Source organism: Pararge aegeria, chromosome 16 (genome assembly GCF_905163445.1).
Source record: "Pararge aegeria chromosome 16, ilParAegt1.1, whole genome shotgun sequence".
In the NCBI taxonomy this organism is placed as follows: Eukaryota; Metazoa; Arthropoda; class Insecta; order Lepidoptera; family Nymphalidae; genus Pararge; species Pararge aegeria.
The window spans coordinates 9,795,684-9,813,824 of NC_053195.1; the positions used below are offsets into that span (position 1 = coordinate 9,795,684).

Genomic DNA, 18,141 nt, shown 5'->3' on the forward strand with positions numbered 1-18,141 from the left:
ATGATCTAAAACAAAGTAGTAGCAAGAAAGAATTGAAAGTAAATCACCATATTTTATATCCCGGGGAATTTGCTCGCAATATACCCGCGTATAAACTGAAATCTATACCTACTTATACTGTAAATTACAGTTTACATATTGCTTTAAAATTTCAATCGGGGACACCAAAACAGCTTATTATTTATTCAATTTTTGTCTGTCTGTCTATCTGACTAACTACTAAATTTGGTATGATTGTAGCTGATAATCCTTAAGGTTTTTTTATTCTCGATAAACTGTAGGATCGGCGATGAAATATTTTGTCGATTTTACACTGTAACTATGTCATACCTGAGCCGATTTTAATAAATATTTTATTGCTTCCTAACTTCCTGAAGATCTGATCATTAAAGATTGAGGACAGAACTCCTTAGCAGACTGCAGCAACTCTGGGTAGGTTGCTGCTATCTTACTTAAATTCATTTAATACTAGCGGACCCGCGCGACTTCGTTCACGTATGAGTCTATCGAGAAGCTAGAATAGATGTGATGCTAACATCATAATCATTCTGGCTAGCTGTGTACCTACTATTATACGTGGTATACTGAGTTTGTTAGTTGTCATTATTATAGTTGATACATACACATCCATCCATACATCTATCCTCACGAACTTTCGCATTTATAATATTAGTAGGATGGTACGCATGAATTCGATCGTTATCCCGTATGCCTTGCTACTTGCTGTTATTTGTAAAGAGTTATGTCCTTTATCCGAGAATATTTATCAGACCTTCATTAAAATTAAACAATACATGCTTGATAGTAAGCACTTTGAAATAAAAAGTATACCACTATACAAAATTTTATTTAAATCCGTTCAGTAGTTTTCATGTGATGCCCGGACAGACAGACCGACACACAGACCAAATTAAATAAAATCTGTTTTGGACTCAGTATCGATTATAAAGCATCCCCCAGTCAAAATTTTCAAAATATATTAAATGTAGAGAAATTTCCAGTTACAGTTTTATTATAAGTATAGATTACTCAATACTTACACTACTGCAACATATATCAATGCGGGAATTTACCTTGAAACCATTCATTTACTGACTTCAGTGAACGTTACTTACCCATGGCCTTTTTTGGTGCATCTCATCGCTCGTGTATTAGCAATCATTTGTGATGGAGGAAGAAAAGTATCATAGGTAAAGTGAAGCCATAGTAGGACCTCGAAAGGGTAATTTTCAAGTGGCAATGTTGATTGTGAAAGTGTATCTGTCAGTTTGTTTGTTATCTAGGTTTGGTTCAACCTTTACATACGTCTGGCACAGAGATAGCTTGCATCCTTTGGTTATTTGTCTTGGTGGAAACGCTTTATGGCTACCTCTGTCCTTTTGGGCAGGACAGAGGTTATGTGAGACTCGTTTACCCAAACTAAAAACCACCACGCCCACGGCATGTTCCTCTCGTTGGCTTTAGTAGACGTCCGGGGAACCCGTTGTGTACTTCCCAGACGTCTCAACCGACCCAACCGATTGACAGGCTAAGGAGGAGGACAGGTCAGGGAAAGCAGACGTGCGGCATATTCCCGCGATCTCTTTCCCCCCGTCTACGCCAGAGCGGATGTGCGTTTACACATTATTCACGCATCCGCTCCGCGGCCTCCTTCTGCGAGATAACTTCTTCACTGAAGTCAACCACGGCTTCCCAAGACCTCTCGTTGCTCAGAATGGCAAATACAACGCTGGGCGGCGAGAGGTCTCCATTTCCGCTACTAGAGTGCGGCGCTGAGGATCCCACCTGCGAAACTCCTCGAGGATGTGCTGTGCAGTGTTGTCCGCAGCACCGCACTCATGACACGACGGGGTCGGTTTCCTCCTCGCGCCACCGTGCAGGTAATGACCGAAACAGTCATGGTCTGTCATTACCTGCATATGCCGGCATCATGCTTTCGCTGAATCTACTGGCCGAGGACTGAGCGGATGGGCGGCTCTATGGTGCGTTTGCCATAGAGGGCAACATAGCTTGCATCCTGGCAAAGGGTCTATAAAACCGTAACAAACTAAACTAATCATTGTTTTTTAAAATGTAAATGTTTACAAAAAACAAACAAATGAAACACCTTGTTACGAAAGAATACTTGACAAATTAGAAAAATAACAGGTAGATGAAATTGTGAATTCTCTTTGTTATAAGTATAAAAGAATGGTTGCAATCGTCGTAGAGGGTGCTAGAGTTTGAGCTTCTACTCAACATAAAACGTCAACTTTTTAATGCCACAATACCCGGCAAGAACAACACTTGTACAATTTTTTTTCAAATAGAATTTTACATTTACTTGGCCGACAAAAGACAGTCTCATCTAAGAGTCATTTTAGCAATAAGTATTTTTTAACACGAAGTGTCGTAAAAAATGAATAATTTGGTTTATGCAGACTTAATTCGCACTAATTTGAGAAACCAATTGATGGATTTTATCATAATACATTGTTGAATACAAACAAACAACAACTTGTGTAAATTAGCTGAAAGATGATGATAATAAAGCTGCATCACGGTGGCCTAGAGGTCACCATGTTAGCATTAATTTTATGTGAAATTCATAAAATTGTAATGCCAAATCAGACTTTGGAAATCGCGTTATCCATCCCCTTGCCTCCGAGACCACGGTTACGCGAATGTCTCTAAAATTTTAGATATTAATTTTGAAACTACTGAACCGACTCCAATAATTAGTTCATCATTCGAAATCTATTTTATCCAGAAGAACCACAGGTTATATTTTACTTATACCTATTGGCAAGTCTGAAAAAAAAACGCGCTAAGTGCGTTGATTACCTACATGTTAAATACTCTTTAGGTACCAACTACGAAATAATTGTAACTCACTGTACTAAATTATCTTCTAACTTCCAAAAACGGGCACCCATCCATTTACTAACTTGGGTCAATATTGCTTATTGCGAGTAAGCCATGCTTTATTTGTAGTCATTTGTTATAGGGACATCAAATTATTTTAAGTAAAACGAGGCGGCAGTGGGTACCTGGAATAATCATCTGCCATTGACAATATGTGACAGTGGATGATTTTAAAGCTTCAAGAGCAAGAAGAGATAAGTATATTCATAGCCACACTTCAGTGGTTTGTGTAAATATTAAGTGTTGTCGCGGACTGTTTTATAGAACTTTAAAGAAACAACAATTCCGACAATTCCGATATACTTTTCCGGGATAAAAAGAAACCTCCGAGCTATTCCAGACTATATTGTAGGTATCTCTGCCAAATTTCAGCCAAATCGGTTCATTCGTTGTGGCGTTAAAGCGTAACAAACATCCATACATACATCCGTCCATCCATGCATCTATCCTCACAAACTTTCGCATTTATAATATTAGTAGGATGGTAAGCATGCATTCGATCGTTGTCCCATATGCCTTGCGACTTGCTGTTATCTGTGAAGAATTATGTCCTAAGAATTAGGCAATACATGCTTGGTAGTATACACTGTCAAATAAAAAAATAATTAATAAAATCGGTGCAAATTTAACGGAGATATGTAGTAATATTAATAAAAAAATTACTTCCATTTCCCAGAAACTTATTGTTTATCGGGATAAAAAGTATCCTATATGTTGACCCGGGATATCAGCCACCACTGTACCAAATTTTATTTCAATCAGTTCAGTAGTTTCACGTGATGCCCGGACAGACAGACCGACAGACAGACAGACAGACAAAAATAAATAAAAATCTGTTTTCGGCTCAGTATCGATTATCATTCCCCGGTAGATATAGATATTAAGATTTCGACTCTTAATTTAACGATTACTATTCGTCTTTGATGATAGAAGCTGAAATCGACGTACAAACAATTCCGCTTTAATTAAACTTCCAAATTTCGACTCCCATCCATTTACTGACTTAAGTTAATGTTGCTTCTCCAGCGCCAATTTTGTTTTATATAATTTTTTAATGTAATTATTGTTAGCAGTAAATGGTGATAGGGAGTGAAACAAATAACAGGTTGATTGCGAAAGTTAGTCTGTCCGTTTGTTTAATATCTATGTTTAGCTCAACCTTGATGTAATTGAGACAGAATACTTTGTATCCCAAAAATGCTCAAGGGTACACTTGCCTGCTATTTAAAAAAGTCTGTTTTTTGAATGACTTAGTAGCAAGAGTTATCTCGAGAAAATTTTGCATAAATATAGCTTGCATCCTGGAGACAGACATTGCATAAGTTGACATTGACTCTCTATAATCTTTTTTATGTTAAGCACATTTGATTTAAAATAATGATATACATTAATTTAAAATAATGGTGGGCGATTATGAGGGGGAAGGTTTTCTCAGTTTTACTCTTACTGATCATAGCCTGATGTCCCCAAAAAGCTTAATTAGCTATACCAGGAGAGAGTATTGCCTCTTGAAAATAATGTAATATATTCAAGGCTTTTCCTTAATTTAATGCGGGTGAAGACGCGGTGTGCAGCTAGTGCACAAAAACACCTCACCAACCACCTACTGGCGACTGGCCAGCGGAAAGGATACTCCACTTCATACAATTTAAGCTGTTTTAAATCATGATTTCCCTCAAATGAATTATAACTTTAGATGTTTGAGACAGACTTCTTATTTAAACTCTCAGATCTTGTGAAAAATGTTTGTTAAATGCACATAGCAGAATCAGAAGGGCCAGACTTTTTTTGTGACAGCAGTACATACACACCTGAATTACGAGTTTGCAATATTTGATATAGAATGCAGAACATAATAAAATATTTCACTTTAAACTAAAAAAAAGAATTAATATTTATATACGTCATTAATTCTTTTGAATAATATTTAATATTTATATAAATAATATATCACAGATCTCATACACAGCCCCTGCAATGTAAAGTATTAATATTTTCTTCTTTAAGTCAGTCTTTTAGTGATATTTCCTGTTTATCAAAATTTATTTTAGTTATTTATTGTTTAAATTTACTTTTTTTTTATCAGTCTTTCAATCGTTTGGGTAACCCTGACTCACTTTTACCCTAGTTCACTTATAAAAATTCTATAATGTCCATTTAAATCAATTTGTCAATTTGTTTTATAATGTAAAATTGTCCAAATTACTTAGTAGAAAGTTCTCATATCAAAACGTCTATCACAGCACTTACATTATTAACAATTCAATAAAGTTCAAAGTTCAAACACAATTTTTTATTAGCAATCATAAAATAAGTAATACATCGGTGGTAAATTCACGTTTAACGGCGATCACGATAGGACCGATGCGATTCACGATCACGACTACGATCACGACTGCGACCACGTGAGCGGTCAGAGGTGCGCCACAAAAATTCATCCACTGAGCGTTCATATGACCTCTTGTCATAAACAAGCACTGAACGGGGGTAATCTGCTAAGTCATAATAGCGTGGCGGTGGAGGCGGTGGCGGCGGAGGCAGCCCATCGTATGTGGCCAGAGCACCACTAAACCCAGGTGGAGGCACATAAGGCAGAGGGGGCAGCTGGTGATGCATAGAGCGCATATATTCTGCAACATATGCTTCAGCTGCAGCAGATCCAGTATTATTGTAATTCTCACGAGGCCGTGTAAACCATGATGGCAGGCGATCTCGCATATAAGGTGATGGAGACCTCCTTTTATATGAAGAAGTGGAGCCTAAGCGGCTTCTTGTAGAACTGAAGGTCTTCCTTCTACTTCTGGAAGAGGCACTCATACGGTTCCTATATCCGGACCCTCTAGAATTTGATAGTGGTGCTCTATAAGTTCTGTAACTCCCACCACTTTTCAAATATGATTTTTTAGAAGATTCTTTTGATTTTCTTAATATAGGTGTCATTTCTATTCCCTCATCTTCAGGAAATAATCTACACAACTCTTCTGCAACTTTGGGCTCAATTTCTTGACCATCTCTGCCTATTTTCACAGGTTTTCCTTCATTCCAAGGATTGTAGAGGTGCAGCGTACTACTGAAGGATAGTTCCTTTCTGCAGATCCAATCAACTTTAAAAACCCCATCTAAAACTTTAGCAGAGAGACCCGGTGGGAGGACCCATGATATAGATGGTACATCTCTGCGAGACTCACTTGCCAGTCTTGCAAATCCTGCAAATTTGCCACTTTCTTTAACTGAAAAAATCAACAATACATTCCTGGATTCTCTGTATGCTTGATTTAAATTTGCCTCATTTTGTGGCAGCGTCGACCATACGCCTTTAGCTTTTGATAATGTAATGTTTTCAGCATTATTTGATTTGATCAAAAAGAATCTTGTGTCTCTAAATAAATAATTTAGTTTCGTCATATAATCATAGGTTTTGATTTTTGAGTTAGTACTCGTCACACAACGTCTTTTACTTTGTATGGGGGATTGACTTTCAGACTTGGTGCGTTTACGATTAGTACGTCTGTCTTTTGACTTTTGAGTGCTCACCGAGCTTATGCTTGGAGTGCTGGAATCGCTTGAAGATGAGCTAGACACTTCACTGCGGGTGTCATAATCTTTTACTTCCTCTAGCTGTTTCAGCTCTTCGCCTATTTCTGCTTCCACTTCACCAACGCCGAGATTAACGGCGTCGGTATTGTTGGAAACCTCCATTTTCAATTCCCTGTTTTCTAGCCACATACAACTATAGATTAACTAAACATAATTTGCAGAAGAGTAACTAAACTAGCTCGTTAAATGAGATTAAACTAATGTTTAATATCTCGGCCTTTTAAAATGTATAGAGCATGAAAGTATAAGATTACAATTTACAATTAGTTTTGCAATGAACTTCCAAATAATCATAGACAAAAGAGTAGACACAGGACCATACAGATTACAGATAAAAGGTAGATTATGTAACTACCATAGAGAATATAAACAGTACTTAAGAGGTTTATGTGTTGAAAGAGTAACATGCTCAATATTTATTCTTTGACGGACATTCAAATTTCATAATTTTTCATTTAAATGTTCTCACTAATTTGACCACTTGATAAATACAAAACGACTGCAGTGACTTTTGACCTTTTGAATTTTGGCGTTGTTCAGGGCGTTCTAAAAGAGTAATCTCCAATTCTTTGAGATGAATACTAAACTTTACTAAGCTAGAACGTGAAAAACCAGAGGTCCAAAAGTCACGACGCGACATAGTGCTTGCATTTGTATCCTCAATGGTCCATGGTCTACTTCCGCTCGTTGCATAGTCTTTTTATCACCTGATTTTTGCAATTGTATGTTGGTAGCATTGCGTTAAAAATCTTGTGGAAAACTTTGAAAATTGTAAACTAAGTTTTGTGCATTTTGGACAACAGCTGGTCTTTGCCCAATTACTAAAATAAATATTTCAATAAAATTAAATCTAGTCTTTTCTGTGATTGTAAGTGTGTTGCTTAATTATGCATTATGTTCAGAAGTATTTGGATAAACTGCAATTACCCACGATGAATAATATTCCGATCAGTAATGGATATAAAACAAATATTTTTCTATACTGTAACTATTACAGTTTCTATTCTCAAAAGGTAAGATTACAGAAATGTATTTTTTTTGTAATTTGTAAAAAAGTTTATAATTTATAGTAAAACGATATAATATCTAAAACTCTGCTTTTACAGGTTTTAATGGCACTGTATGAGAAAAATATCGAATTCGAACCACTAGTTATAGATATCACTAAGGGTGAACAATATTCTCCATGGTTTCTTGAAATAAATCCTCGCGGAGAAATTCCAGTTCTCAAAGTAAATAATTCAATTATACCAGATTCTACACGAATTTTGGATTATTTGGAACTTTACTTAGATCAAGGTTTTGTATTTAATTAAATAATTAAGATACACTTCTGTTTCTAATAGATTGATTGATTGTCTTATATATCACAAAATCTCAAATATGCATTTATTTTACTTCACCTGGAGAGACTAAAAACAAAAACAACTGTGCAAATAAAAACAGTATTTACTGTAAGATTATTAAAGAATTATTCTTTTGTAAAAATAGCTGGATCAATATATATTAATAAAATGTCCAATCATACTCTTCTGCACAGTTGGTAAATGCATATTTGCAGTGCTATAATACTTGAGTACAATAATGTGTCTTAATGTATCAATGCTTATAATGGTAAACTTTTAACCAATACACACCAGTACTTATGCATTCACAACATTAACATTGGACCAACAAAGGTTGCATGGGGTATTTGATGCTGAAAGATCCACTCTAAGTTGCAAAAATGCCTAAACAAAATATAGGGTTATAGACTATAGAAATCCTGTTACCTGGTACCCATTTGGGGTACATTTGGTTCATCATTAACATGACCACCATCAACATCATTATCATCATCATTGTTATCAAAAGCCTAAGAGGTCTACTGCTGAACTAAAGGCCTCTCTGAACTGGAGGGTAGACAATTGCAGTATATTAGTAGTAATAACCAGGACCTATGGTGTAATGTACTCTTTAATGCCCAGGAATGAAAGAAAACCCAATACTTCACAATTTTTGACCTGACCACGGCAATGAACCTAGGACCTTGTGGACTGAAAGTGCATATGACATTAATATTCTAATTACTACTTTATCTTTTAGTTTCAACATTTTACAAAACTTTATTAAAATTCTAAGAATACTCAGATGAACGTTAATTCATTAAATCCAGCTGATATTGTGCTTTCTTGTTCGCACATATCTATGTGCGAATGACAAAGCATAACATCTTATCTAACTTTGGTTGTAAATATTTTGATTAATATAAAATAATAAATGACTATAAATTAATCTATGACTGTTTACACTGAAGAACAGGTAAGAAATACAGCTTACTATGATTGATAATTTTTTTAGAAACAACACCACTACTTGAAGTATCTCAAGACATTAAAGTGCTATCCAATATAAATAAGTTTAGAGATCTTATCGAAGCTCTGCCAGCTGGTCTCATAACTATAGGATCATTCTTTCATCCACACCTAAGTGGTACTCCGAAGCTACCATTTATTTTGCCTGTTCGAGAAGTACTTAAAAGTAAGTGTTTAATGTAGAATAACAGTAACTACACTCAAATTTTCTGTTGCCAGTCACTTTCACCCAAGTTTGACTACAATCAGTTTTTGAGAAAGAAGGCTCTATAAGGCATTGGCATATCCCGGTTTCGTATAACTCACTGAATTATTTGATGACCTCCAGCGAATTATTTGGCGCAACAGTTAGCGCCATGAGTTTAAGTAGAAGGTCCCGGGTTCGAATTCAGGCAGGGGCAATTTTTAAAATTTATAATTTCTGAATTTTCTCTGGTCTGGTGTGGTGGGAGGCTTTGGCCGGGGCTAGTTACCACCCTACCGACAAACACGTGCCGCTAAGGGATTTAGTGTTCCGGTGTTCTTCTTCTTCTGTTCCTGGGCCTTTCCGCACTTCTTCTTTTGTTCCTGGGCCTTTCCGCACTTCGTTGGTCTGGAACCGTCCGTTGTACGTATGGCCACTGATGCTGCTCTCCGCTGGCTCACTCCAGCCAGCCAAGCTCACTCTAGAAGCTTAGCAGGCTGCCCAGGTCGCCGAGTGCTTCATGGCGTGTTGCTGAGGGTGCTCTGGTGTTATGTGGCGAAGAAACCGATTAGGGGTATGACTACCATATTACCTAGCAGGTAAGCCCGCTACCATCTTAGATGGCATCATCACTTACCACCAGTTGAGATTACAGTCAAGGGCTACTTGTAGTGGAATAAAAAAAAACCCGTATAATATGTTTCTTTAAGACTTCTTGAATAATCTTCGACCAAGAGTAAGTTCACCATTTGGATGGATATGAAATACTTAGATTATTTGATATTTCAGATGGTGATTTAAGTAGCTCTAAAAATTTACGCAAATTGGCTGAAGAAAATCCTAAAGCTAAGGATGTATTGTTGTATAAAGCAGAGATTCAGGATAGGAAGCATGAAATACTCACGAGTGAGGAAGAATATTTGAAGGTGTTATATATCGTTGATGAGGTATTAAGCCACGTTGAAGAGCAGCTCAAACAACAAAATGAAGGTTGGTATAATAGAAACATTGTCAATTCTTTTTATTCAAACGTGAAAAAGAAATTCCACAGCTAAAACTGGCCTTTTAATAATAGGTTTCGACACCCCAATCAAAACGTAATTTAAGCTAATATTTTGAATGTATTAAACTGATATCAATTTTATACGTTTTTAATGGATTATTTCCCCTTAGACTTAAAATATATGTTTAGTGTAGCATCAGCGTATTTTTTTGAATGTTGTGGTCAACTTCGTAAGAATTCATTAATTTGCTGGGATGAAAATTATCCTTCATTTCATCAAGGTCGGTTCAGTGGGTTAGGCGAACATATATGTAACAAATAAACAAGTGTCTTACAAAGTTAAAAAATAATTTCCCGCTTTAGCCAAAGACAACTGATGATAACATTATACAAAATATTGCTTTTCCTGAAGAATGGTTGAGGAAAGCTCCCGCTACTTTACTATCAGCTTCTATATTGAGCATCAATCGAATCGCAACCCGTGTAATACTTATATATAGTTCGAGTAGCCATCCGCAGTCTTCACTTGACCAAATGGTGCTTTTCGAAAGCAAATTCTTAAGTTATTTTAAAAGCATACTCAAATCGCTAAAGGTTCCAAAGGTCCCAATGATATTTAAAGAGTTCCCTGGATTTCTCCAGGATCTCTTCAACAGATCTTAGCCAGATGAAAATGGGACAACATAGGAAGTATACAGTTTCAAAAGAAAAAAATACAACCGAATTGAGAACCTCTTTTTTTTATTTAAATCGGTTAATAATAAATTAATTGGCCGTTATTTTAAATTTTCAGATAGTTGGCTTTGTTGTGAAAAATTTAGCATAGCTGACATTAGTTTGTCTGTGCTTCTCCAACGTTTATGGGAACTTGGATTGGAAGAAAGGTTCTGGGCAGAAGGGAAACGCCCGTATATAGAAAACTACTTTAATCGCGCTAAACAACGTGAATCCTTTAAAAAAACCATACCTAACCTACCCGTACATATTAAAATGATTATTACATCACAGCCTCGAGCATATGTAGGAGCAGCTGGTGTAGTATCTCTTGGAGTAGTTTTCGTCCTTGCGTACGTTTTCAAGAAATTGATTCGTTAATTAAATTAAAGATTTTTTAAATATAGGGTACTTTATTGTAATGCCTTCTTGTTTCTTAAAATGTTCACGGGATATATTTATTTTTCAACCGACTTCTAATTTGAATCACCAATGAATCTGTGCTTTAAGTATTTGTTTTATAATTTATTTTTGTGTGAATGTGTTGCAAATTGACTAGATTGTATAACATTTTTGAATTTTCCTATCTTCTTTTATACTTTTTCTTGCATAGCTATCTATTTAAGTAATTGCGTCGATTACGTAGTCGTAAAAAAATTGTTTTCAACCACTGGTTGAGAAGGATCGAGATTTAGATAAATATGGGAAATTATTGTATTTTTTTAATCAAAAATCAATATCTAAATTAATTTATTAAAGTGTTTATAAACTAGCCTTGAGGCCTAGGTTATAAGCACTTTTGAAACGTCAAGTAAGTCTGTTTGTAGTGACTACCTTTATATGTCTTTGAACTACTCTGAAATTATAATTATATAAAGTTTAATGTTAATTCAGATAATAATTTTTCATATCCATTTTTGATTTTGTTTTGTATCTTTTTAATTATTATAATGTCCCTGAATGAATATATAAATTTTATTTATGTAATAAAATTTAGAAATCGGGTGAGTAAAATAGCGCTATTATTTGAATGCTCAATTTTAAAAAAGTGCCATTGAATAAAATCTATCAACCATTGGTTGAGCATAAACCAGACTTATATCAGGGAGATTATAATATTTTTTTTTATATATTTATTCGAATGTTAATTCCGATTTTTTTTTAATTCCTTTTTTGTTTTCGTTTTGTATCTTTTTAACTTTTATGAGTCCCTGAAAGAAAATTTTTTTTCATTAAATAATATTTAGATATCGGGTAAGTAACATCGCGCTTTATTTGAATTCTTAACTTTGAAAAAGCAAGATAGAAGATGCAATTTAATGGGTCTTATGTTTCACTTAGATAAAGCCAAAGAGGTTCTAAAAATGAAATATTCAGTATTATTTCTTCATAAAAACAGTATTATTTTATTTAAGTTATACTAGTAGTTAGGTAGGCAAGTAGACAATTTATATGTAATTCTTATCAAATGTTAAAATATTTACAGAATAACAATTTATTAATTGAGGTATATAACTTGATTAAGACAACAAATGATAAACAAATATTATTTATGTCGTAAATTACACCTAACTCAATAATGCCACAAAAGAGGAAAAATAGTTTTTAACCTAGTTATTAATAGAATATTAGTTTAAAATTGTAATATGTAAAAATGTAAATATTAACCTTGTAGAATTAAGGTGTAGGTAGTACAAAAAGAAGTGATAATCTTTATGAAAATAGGTAAATAATTCAAGAACATTCATTTATCTCGTGTGTTATCTTATCGATGCCTTACAGGTAAAAATGAACAAGCAACATCTCATTTTAGAATCTAGAATTATAAAAAGAGAACCTAAGAACATGCTTTTGTTAGAAATATTTTTTTTTAGAATTATTTTTCAATCTCTACATAACTTTTTCCCCAACTTGATTCTTCCAAGTAAGGACCTTAAATTGCTCTAAGGACTGCCTTAGAGCATTTTTTGTTGTTTTTCGTTTATTTTTAATTCCGTACAAATTAAGTTCATTTAATTATCTGGAGAACTTTTCATTAAATTTGGCTAAAGAACGTAAAATGTATTTACTCAGATGATTAATTGACTTATTACTTTTAGTCGCTTATACGGTTTGTAAATCAAAGCTGTTTTTGTTTGTAGAGCTCGCTTTCGTTTATCTTAGTATGACTATTAGACATCGTTACAGAATTGTAGATTAGGTACTTATATAATGTATCTTTTTATTAGCTAAATTTAATTACTGTAAGGCAGATAACGAATATTACTGTCATGCATCTTTTTATTACCCAAATTTGAGCTTATCTAGCAATGTTGCATTACTACGTACATTCTATAGGTACCTTAACATCGACATCCAAAAGTAGTTATGCTGTTAAATGGCATTTAATCTTTATAAGAAAATAATTAACAATTGTATTAGAAAAGTATAAATTGTATTATTTGGATAAAAACTTGATTTTGTTCTTTTATTGTTATATAATCTATCTTGTATAACTATTTTATGTTTTACCTACTTACTGTTTCATTTTTGGAAATATTTATCTCAAATCTATTTATGGCAGGTCCATTAAATATTTAAGAAAAAAATGTATTTATTAGTGTAGGCACATCGTGAGAAATATAGCTCTTTAAAAAGATTTTTGTTTTGTCTTTCGTAAATTAACTGGCATTACATGCCGCCCGTTATTTTTTTTTTTAATCTTTCGGCTACGTTTTGGTCCTGTTATTATTTAACAAAGCCTTTTAAAGTATCAGGCTTCTGAATTATAGGACGCTCATGTAAATAAAATGGACTGTAAGTATATACCAAATTTACGAAAAAATATTTCCCGGTTAACCTATGCATGTATAGTAATATAAATAATTTAAAATTGAATTTGAATCATATATCATCATTTCTGATAATTTTTGCTTACAACTAACTATCACTATTCTATCGCTATATTATACAGATAATAATCTGTCGCTTTTATTTTGTTTTTTTTTGCCTGTATAAATAAATATATATTTTTTAATATATATTGATTTATACAGGCAAATATTAATCTAGAATCTTGTTCAATTTTATGTTCGCGACTTCGTCCGCAATAAAATTTTGATTTGCCCTGAAATTAGAACAAATCCTGGGACCACGTATCTCCACGTTTGACCTGGGAGCAGTACTTCAAAATCAGATCCATGACTTTATACGTTATCTGGGCAAAATCAGACAGGAATACATACTCTCAAGTTAATAATATTACATCGGATGTGCACCTTAAGGTGATTGTAGCGGATGGCCGTGACTTCGTCTGCGTTGAATTCCTGATTTCCCGTGGGCTTGAGAAGATTCCCTAGGGGTAGTGCATATCTCTCTAGAAAGAAAGCTACCGGTAAATTTCAAATGTCTTTTAGATCAGTTCAAAATTTTATCGAGTAGATGGCTACAAACTGACGATTCTTCTTCTGTATTTTTTTTTCTGTGCAAATAAAGAGTATAAATAAATAAATTATTGAGAACTCAGGCATGCAGGTTTCCTCACGATGTTTTCCTTCACCGTTAATCAAACGTGTGCGTGTGTATGTCAAACCCCTTGGTTTGACCGCTAATAAAACTAGAATGAGAGCTAGAACTAAAAGTATCATAATAAACACAGTTTACTTGGTAAATTTTTAATAAACACTTAATGAGCATTTATGTGCCGGCACTGGACGGAATTGCCAAGACTAAAAATTCGATGACGATATTTATGCGAAATCGTATGTGATAAACTGCTCAAGCTTCAGAAGACCGCCGCGCCGTCTCGCAGTTTGGCTTTGGTGCATAATCCGTCCAGTGTGGCTCAATCTTTATTGTAATACAAAACCAAAAATAGAGTAAGGCAAGTCGAAATTCCGTTGAAGGCACTACAAGAAATTGATAAGTAAAGTAGTTTATACAAACCACCAAAATTTACAAACAAAAGTAAATTTTAAAAGTATAAATGAGGGAAAAACATTCATGTTTCATTTCAAAACCTCATAAAATATTTATTTAATAACTTGTGTATATATAAAAGAAATATATACCCCACATAAATAGGTTCTCGATACATTTATAATAGAACAAGTCTTTTTATTATACATACAGAGTATCCACAAATATTTACCCAATATTATTATTATTATTATTAAGCAGATTTTGCTGATGCACCTTTATAATTTTTTGTGCATTTTGTCTCTCTGATGTTTGTCCAGTCTATTCTAAAACGGATTCAGTCTGATCCTGCAGTCTACAACTACATCCAAGGTGTTGCTCAGGTACCTATATAACTCTATTGCTAAAATAGTGCTTCAGTTTCCATGAAAAGTTATCATCAGCCTTATTTATAGCACACAGCAAAATAATCCACTTTCAAGACAGGAATACATGTCAATCTACTACTTTACTGCAATGCAGGTTACCAGGTGGATTTTTGTGGGCTTCTTATAGATCTTTAGCAGTCTTTATAAAATTAAAATTATGCATCAGGGCAGGGAGGTGGCAGACAATATGCAATGGTAATTCTTTCACCAATTGTATCTTTAATTGTTGGCAAGTTATGAATATAATATTATACGTACATAGGTATATTTCTGCTTAAATTCTAGTACCTACTACATAAAATTTAAATGAAAAAGTTTTGGATTAAAGCTAGGAAAATACATAACCAAATATAAAAGAACTGTTAATATTTTTCTAAAAAAAAAAATATATTTAATAAATAATTATGTAATAGAGAAATAGACATATTTTTGCTCTACTGAAAAATATGACTTTATACAAATGGTACAATTTTTTTAGTACTTAATGCAACAATGTTTACATGCTGCAGGCACAACCCTTCATTAACATTTAATATACAATTACTATTATATACCTATATTATAATGAAGATTTGTGCCTCGAAACAAAACAATTAATTACCCTACCAAAATTTACAGGTATAAAAATTCAAGCTTATAGGTATTTAAAAATAAATAACCATCATTTATTAAACTTACTACCAATAACACCAAAAAAAAAAAAGTAAAACCATTCCTTATTTTACATCTTCATGATCTTGACCTTTATTAATAGGCATTCCCATAAAATGCTTACTGTCTGTTATAATAGATCTTTTTCTTAGTGGTATGTTAGTTGTGTTTACTTTTTCCATATTATATTTGAATATTCCTTGACCAGGTAAATTTGGTAGTAAATAAGGTATTGTATACCAAACTCTGTATGTTACAAACCATGTAAAAATTGCTATTATTCCACTAATGAATTTCTCCACCATGATATGGTAATACAATATTGTTGATACCAACATAACATCCCATAGAAGTTGAAGAAGTGCCATAGCTATCAGAAATGCCCTCACATATGGTGTAAATTTTTCATATGATGTTTTAAGTGTCTCTAATTCTTCTTTACTGATATTTTTAAGGGGATTGCTACTCGGCGATTTGTCATTTAAACTTCTTGAGTACTTTTCATCTCTAATGTAATCTCTGATCCTTTCCCATCCGTTAATAGCTCTTGCCTCTTCAATTAAAACTAAACTTGAGTAAATCAATATAAAACAGTGTCCAGATATGTCAAAACCATTCCAAAAGTGGCCTTCTTTCAAACAAGAAACTTTATCATTGTAAGATCTTGAATTACATCGCCCATAATTTATTTCAACTATATTGAATAATGTAACCCACACATACCAAAACCCAGTAGCAACTAACAATCTCATTAAATGAGCTGTTACAATTAGTTTTCTTTTTCCACAACAAGTAGTGTGAGATGTCAAATAAACATATGGAACTGTTAAAAATAGTGTCCAGAACCAGCCTATTTTCACAAAATATTGGTTAAATATATTGTCACTTCTTGAAAAGTAAGTTTTTGGAAATGTAAGAACATCCGCTATAAGGGACAATAAAAAGAGAGCTCCTAAATATACAGCTATTTTTAAATTTGTGTCAAAGAAGAGTACCTTCTTACAAATATGCACAATCATTAGTATGAAAACTTCTAATATTGATGAAGCTTCCCGAATAGGTTTTGTTCCTTTAGGTTCGGACGTTTCATTTTGGAATTTATAATTTATTCGTGTACTTCTGTGATTTCCCCTGCTTGTCATGATTTTATAATTCCTTTCATTAATTTCTTGTTAGAGTACGAATAAAAATTAAAAAACAAAGTCATAAATCTACAGACTACAGCAATAAGAGATAGAAATATAATCGATTACCCCTAAACGATTCATCGATTATTTAAATTGACGGCCGCCTACAATATAATATAGTTTACCATTAAAAATTTATAAAAAAAAAAACTTCCACCTTCCGCTTGCGGGGCTTTTGAATGCCAAAGCAACCGGTAGTCAGGGCTCCAGAGTGAGGAACCTCCTCACAATACGCGCCGTTTCAAGGACTACTGCCTTCTGTATCAGACCCTTGATCCAACAACGTAAGAAACATAACGTATCATCTTATTAAAATTATTATTATGACTCTGTTCCTGAATCTGAACCAGCTAACTTTTTTAAAGAGCGTTAATAATCGAATGCATATATTAACCTCACAGCTGTATTGTGCCTCTCAGCTGGCTACACACCAACGATTGTTGTTGTCTTTCACATACAAGGCTCAGTAATGAGTGGGTGTTGTGCTATTCGATTATTTTGTATTTGACTACTAAACCGATGAGGTTTTCGATCCATATTTCGGTCAATAATCATTCTGCTGGCACATTAATCAATATTTGGGGTCAGCGCTCTTGATACGTAATGCTGTCATATCTGGCGCTAGGCAAGGAATCGTCAAATCTTTGGACACGTTTCTAGCCTAGTTACTAAGTATTTGACGTCACGTCCGACGAACGAAGTCGAAGCACAGAGTACTCTTTATATACAAGTAGACGTAGCTCAAATATAGCCGATTGTCTCTAGAGTTCCTATCGGACCTACATAACAGTGTCATCCGGCATAACTTTAAGCAAGCGCGGCTGGTATTTCGACTTTAAAAATAGGTCTAATAACTCTCTTCTTTATTTGACGTCAGGTCCGACGAACGAAGTCGAAGCACAGAGTACTCTTTATATACAAGTAGACGTAACTCAAATATAGCCGATTATCTCTAGAGTTCCTATCGGACCTACATGCAACAGTGTCATTGGGCATAACTTTAAGCAAGCGCGGCTGGTATTTCTACTTTGAAAAAAGGTCTAATAACTCTCTTCTTTATAAATTAGCGAAACACTGCTGGATTATCGTTAACGATAACTGTTTCTAGTCATCAGTTAATAAAATGTATTTTTTTTGCTTATTGCACATAAATTGGACGATTTTGTTATTAATCGATTTTCAACAACAATACTGTTTAACTAACGGCTCAAATGTGTTAGAA

The 18,141-nt window shown here is 33.9% G+C and overlaps 3 protein-coding genes across 3 annotated transcripts; 1 reads left to right on the forward strand and 2 right to left on the reverse strand.

The window, feature by feature from the left end:
• Nucleotides 1-5,175: 5,175 nt before the first annotated feature.
• Nucleotides 5,176-6,803, reverse strand: LOC120630602 (YTH domain-containing protein 1). The gene has a single exon (XM_039899867.1). The coding sequence runs from the start codon at nt 6,628-6,630 to the stop codon at nt 5,245-5,247; it is 1,386 nt and encodes a 461-aa protein (XP_039755801.1). The 5' UTR covers nt 6,631-6,803; the 3' UTR covers nt 5,176-5,244.
• A 447-nt stretch (nt 6,804-7,250) lies between these two features.
• On the forward strand, nt 7,251-11,525 carry LOC120630364 (ganglioside-induced differentiation-associated protein 1). The gene is made up of 5 exons (XM_039899571.1): nt 7,251-7,514; nt 7,608-7,800; nt 8,842-9,021; nt 9,829-10,029; nt 10,836-11,525. Exons 1-5 carry the CDS (start codon nt 7,389-7,391, stop codon nt 11,135-11,137), a joined length of 1,002 nt encoding a protein of 333 aa, XP_039755505.1. The 5' UTR covers nt 7,251-7,388; the 3' UTR covers nt 11,138-11,525.
• A 2,868-nt stretch (nt 11,526-14,393) lies between these two features.
• LOC120630510 (acyl-coenzyme A diphosphatase FITM2) lies at nt 14,394-16,939 on the reverse strand. Its single transcript, XM_039899758.1, has one exon. The coding sequence runs from the start codon at nt 16,872-16,874 to the stop codon at nt 15,798-15,800; it is 1,077 nt and encodes a 358-aa protein (XP_039755692.1). The 5' UTR covers nt 16,875-16,939; the 3' UTR covers nt 14,394-15,797.
• Nucleotides 16,940-18,141: the final 1,202 nt, after the last annotated feature.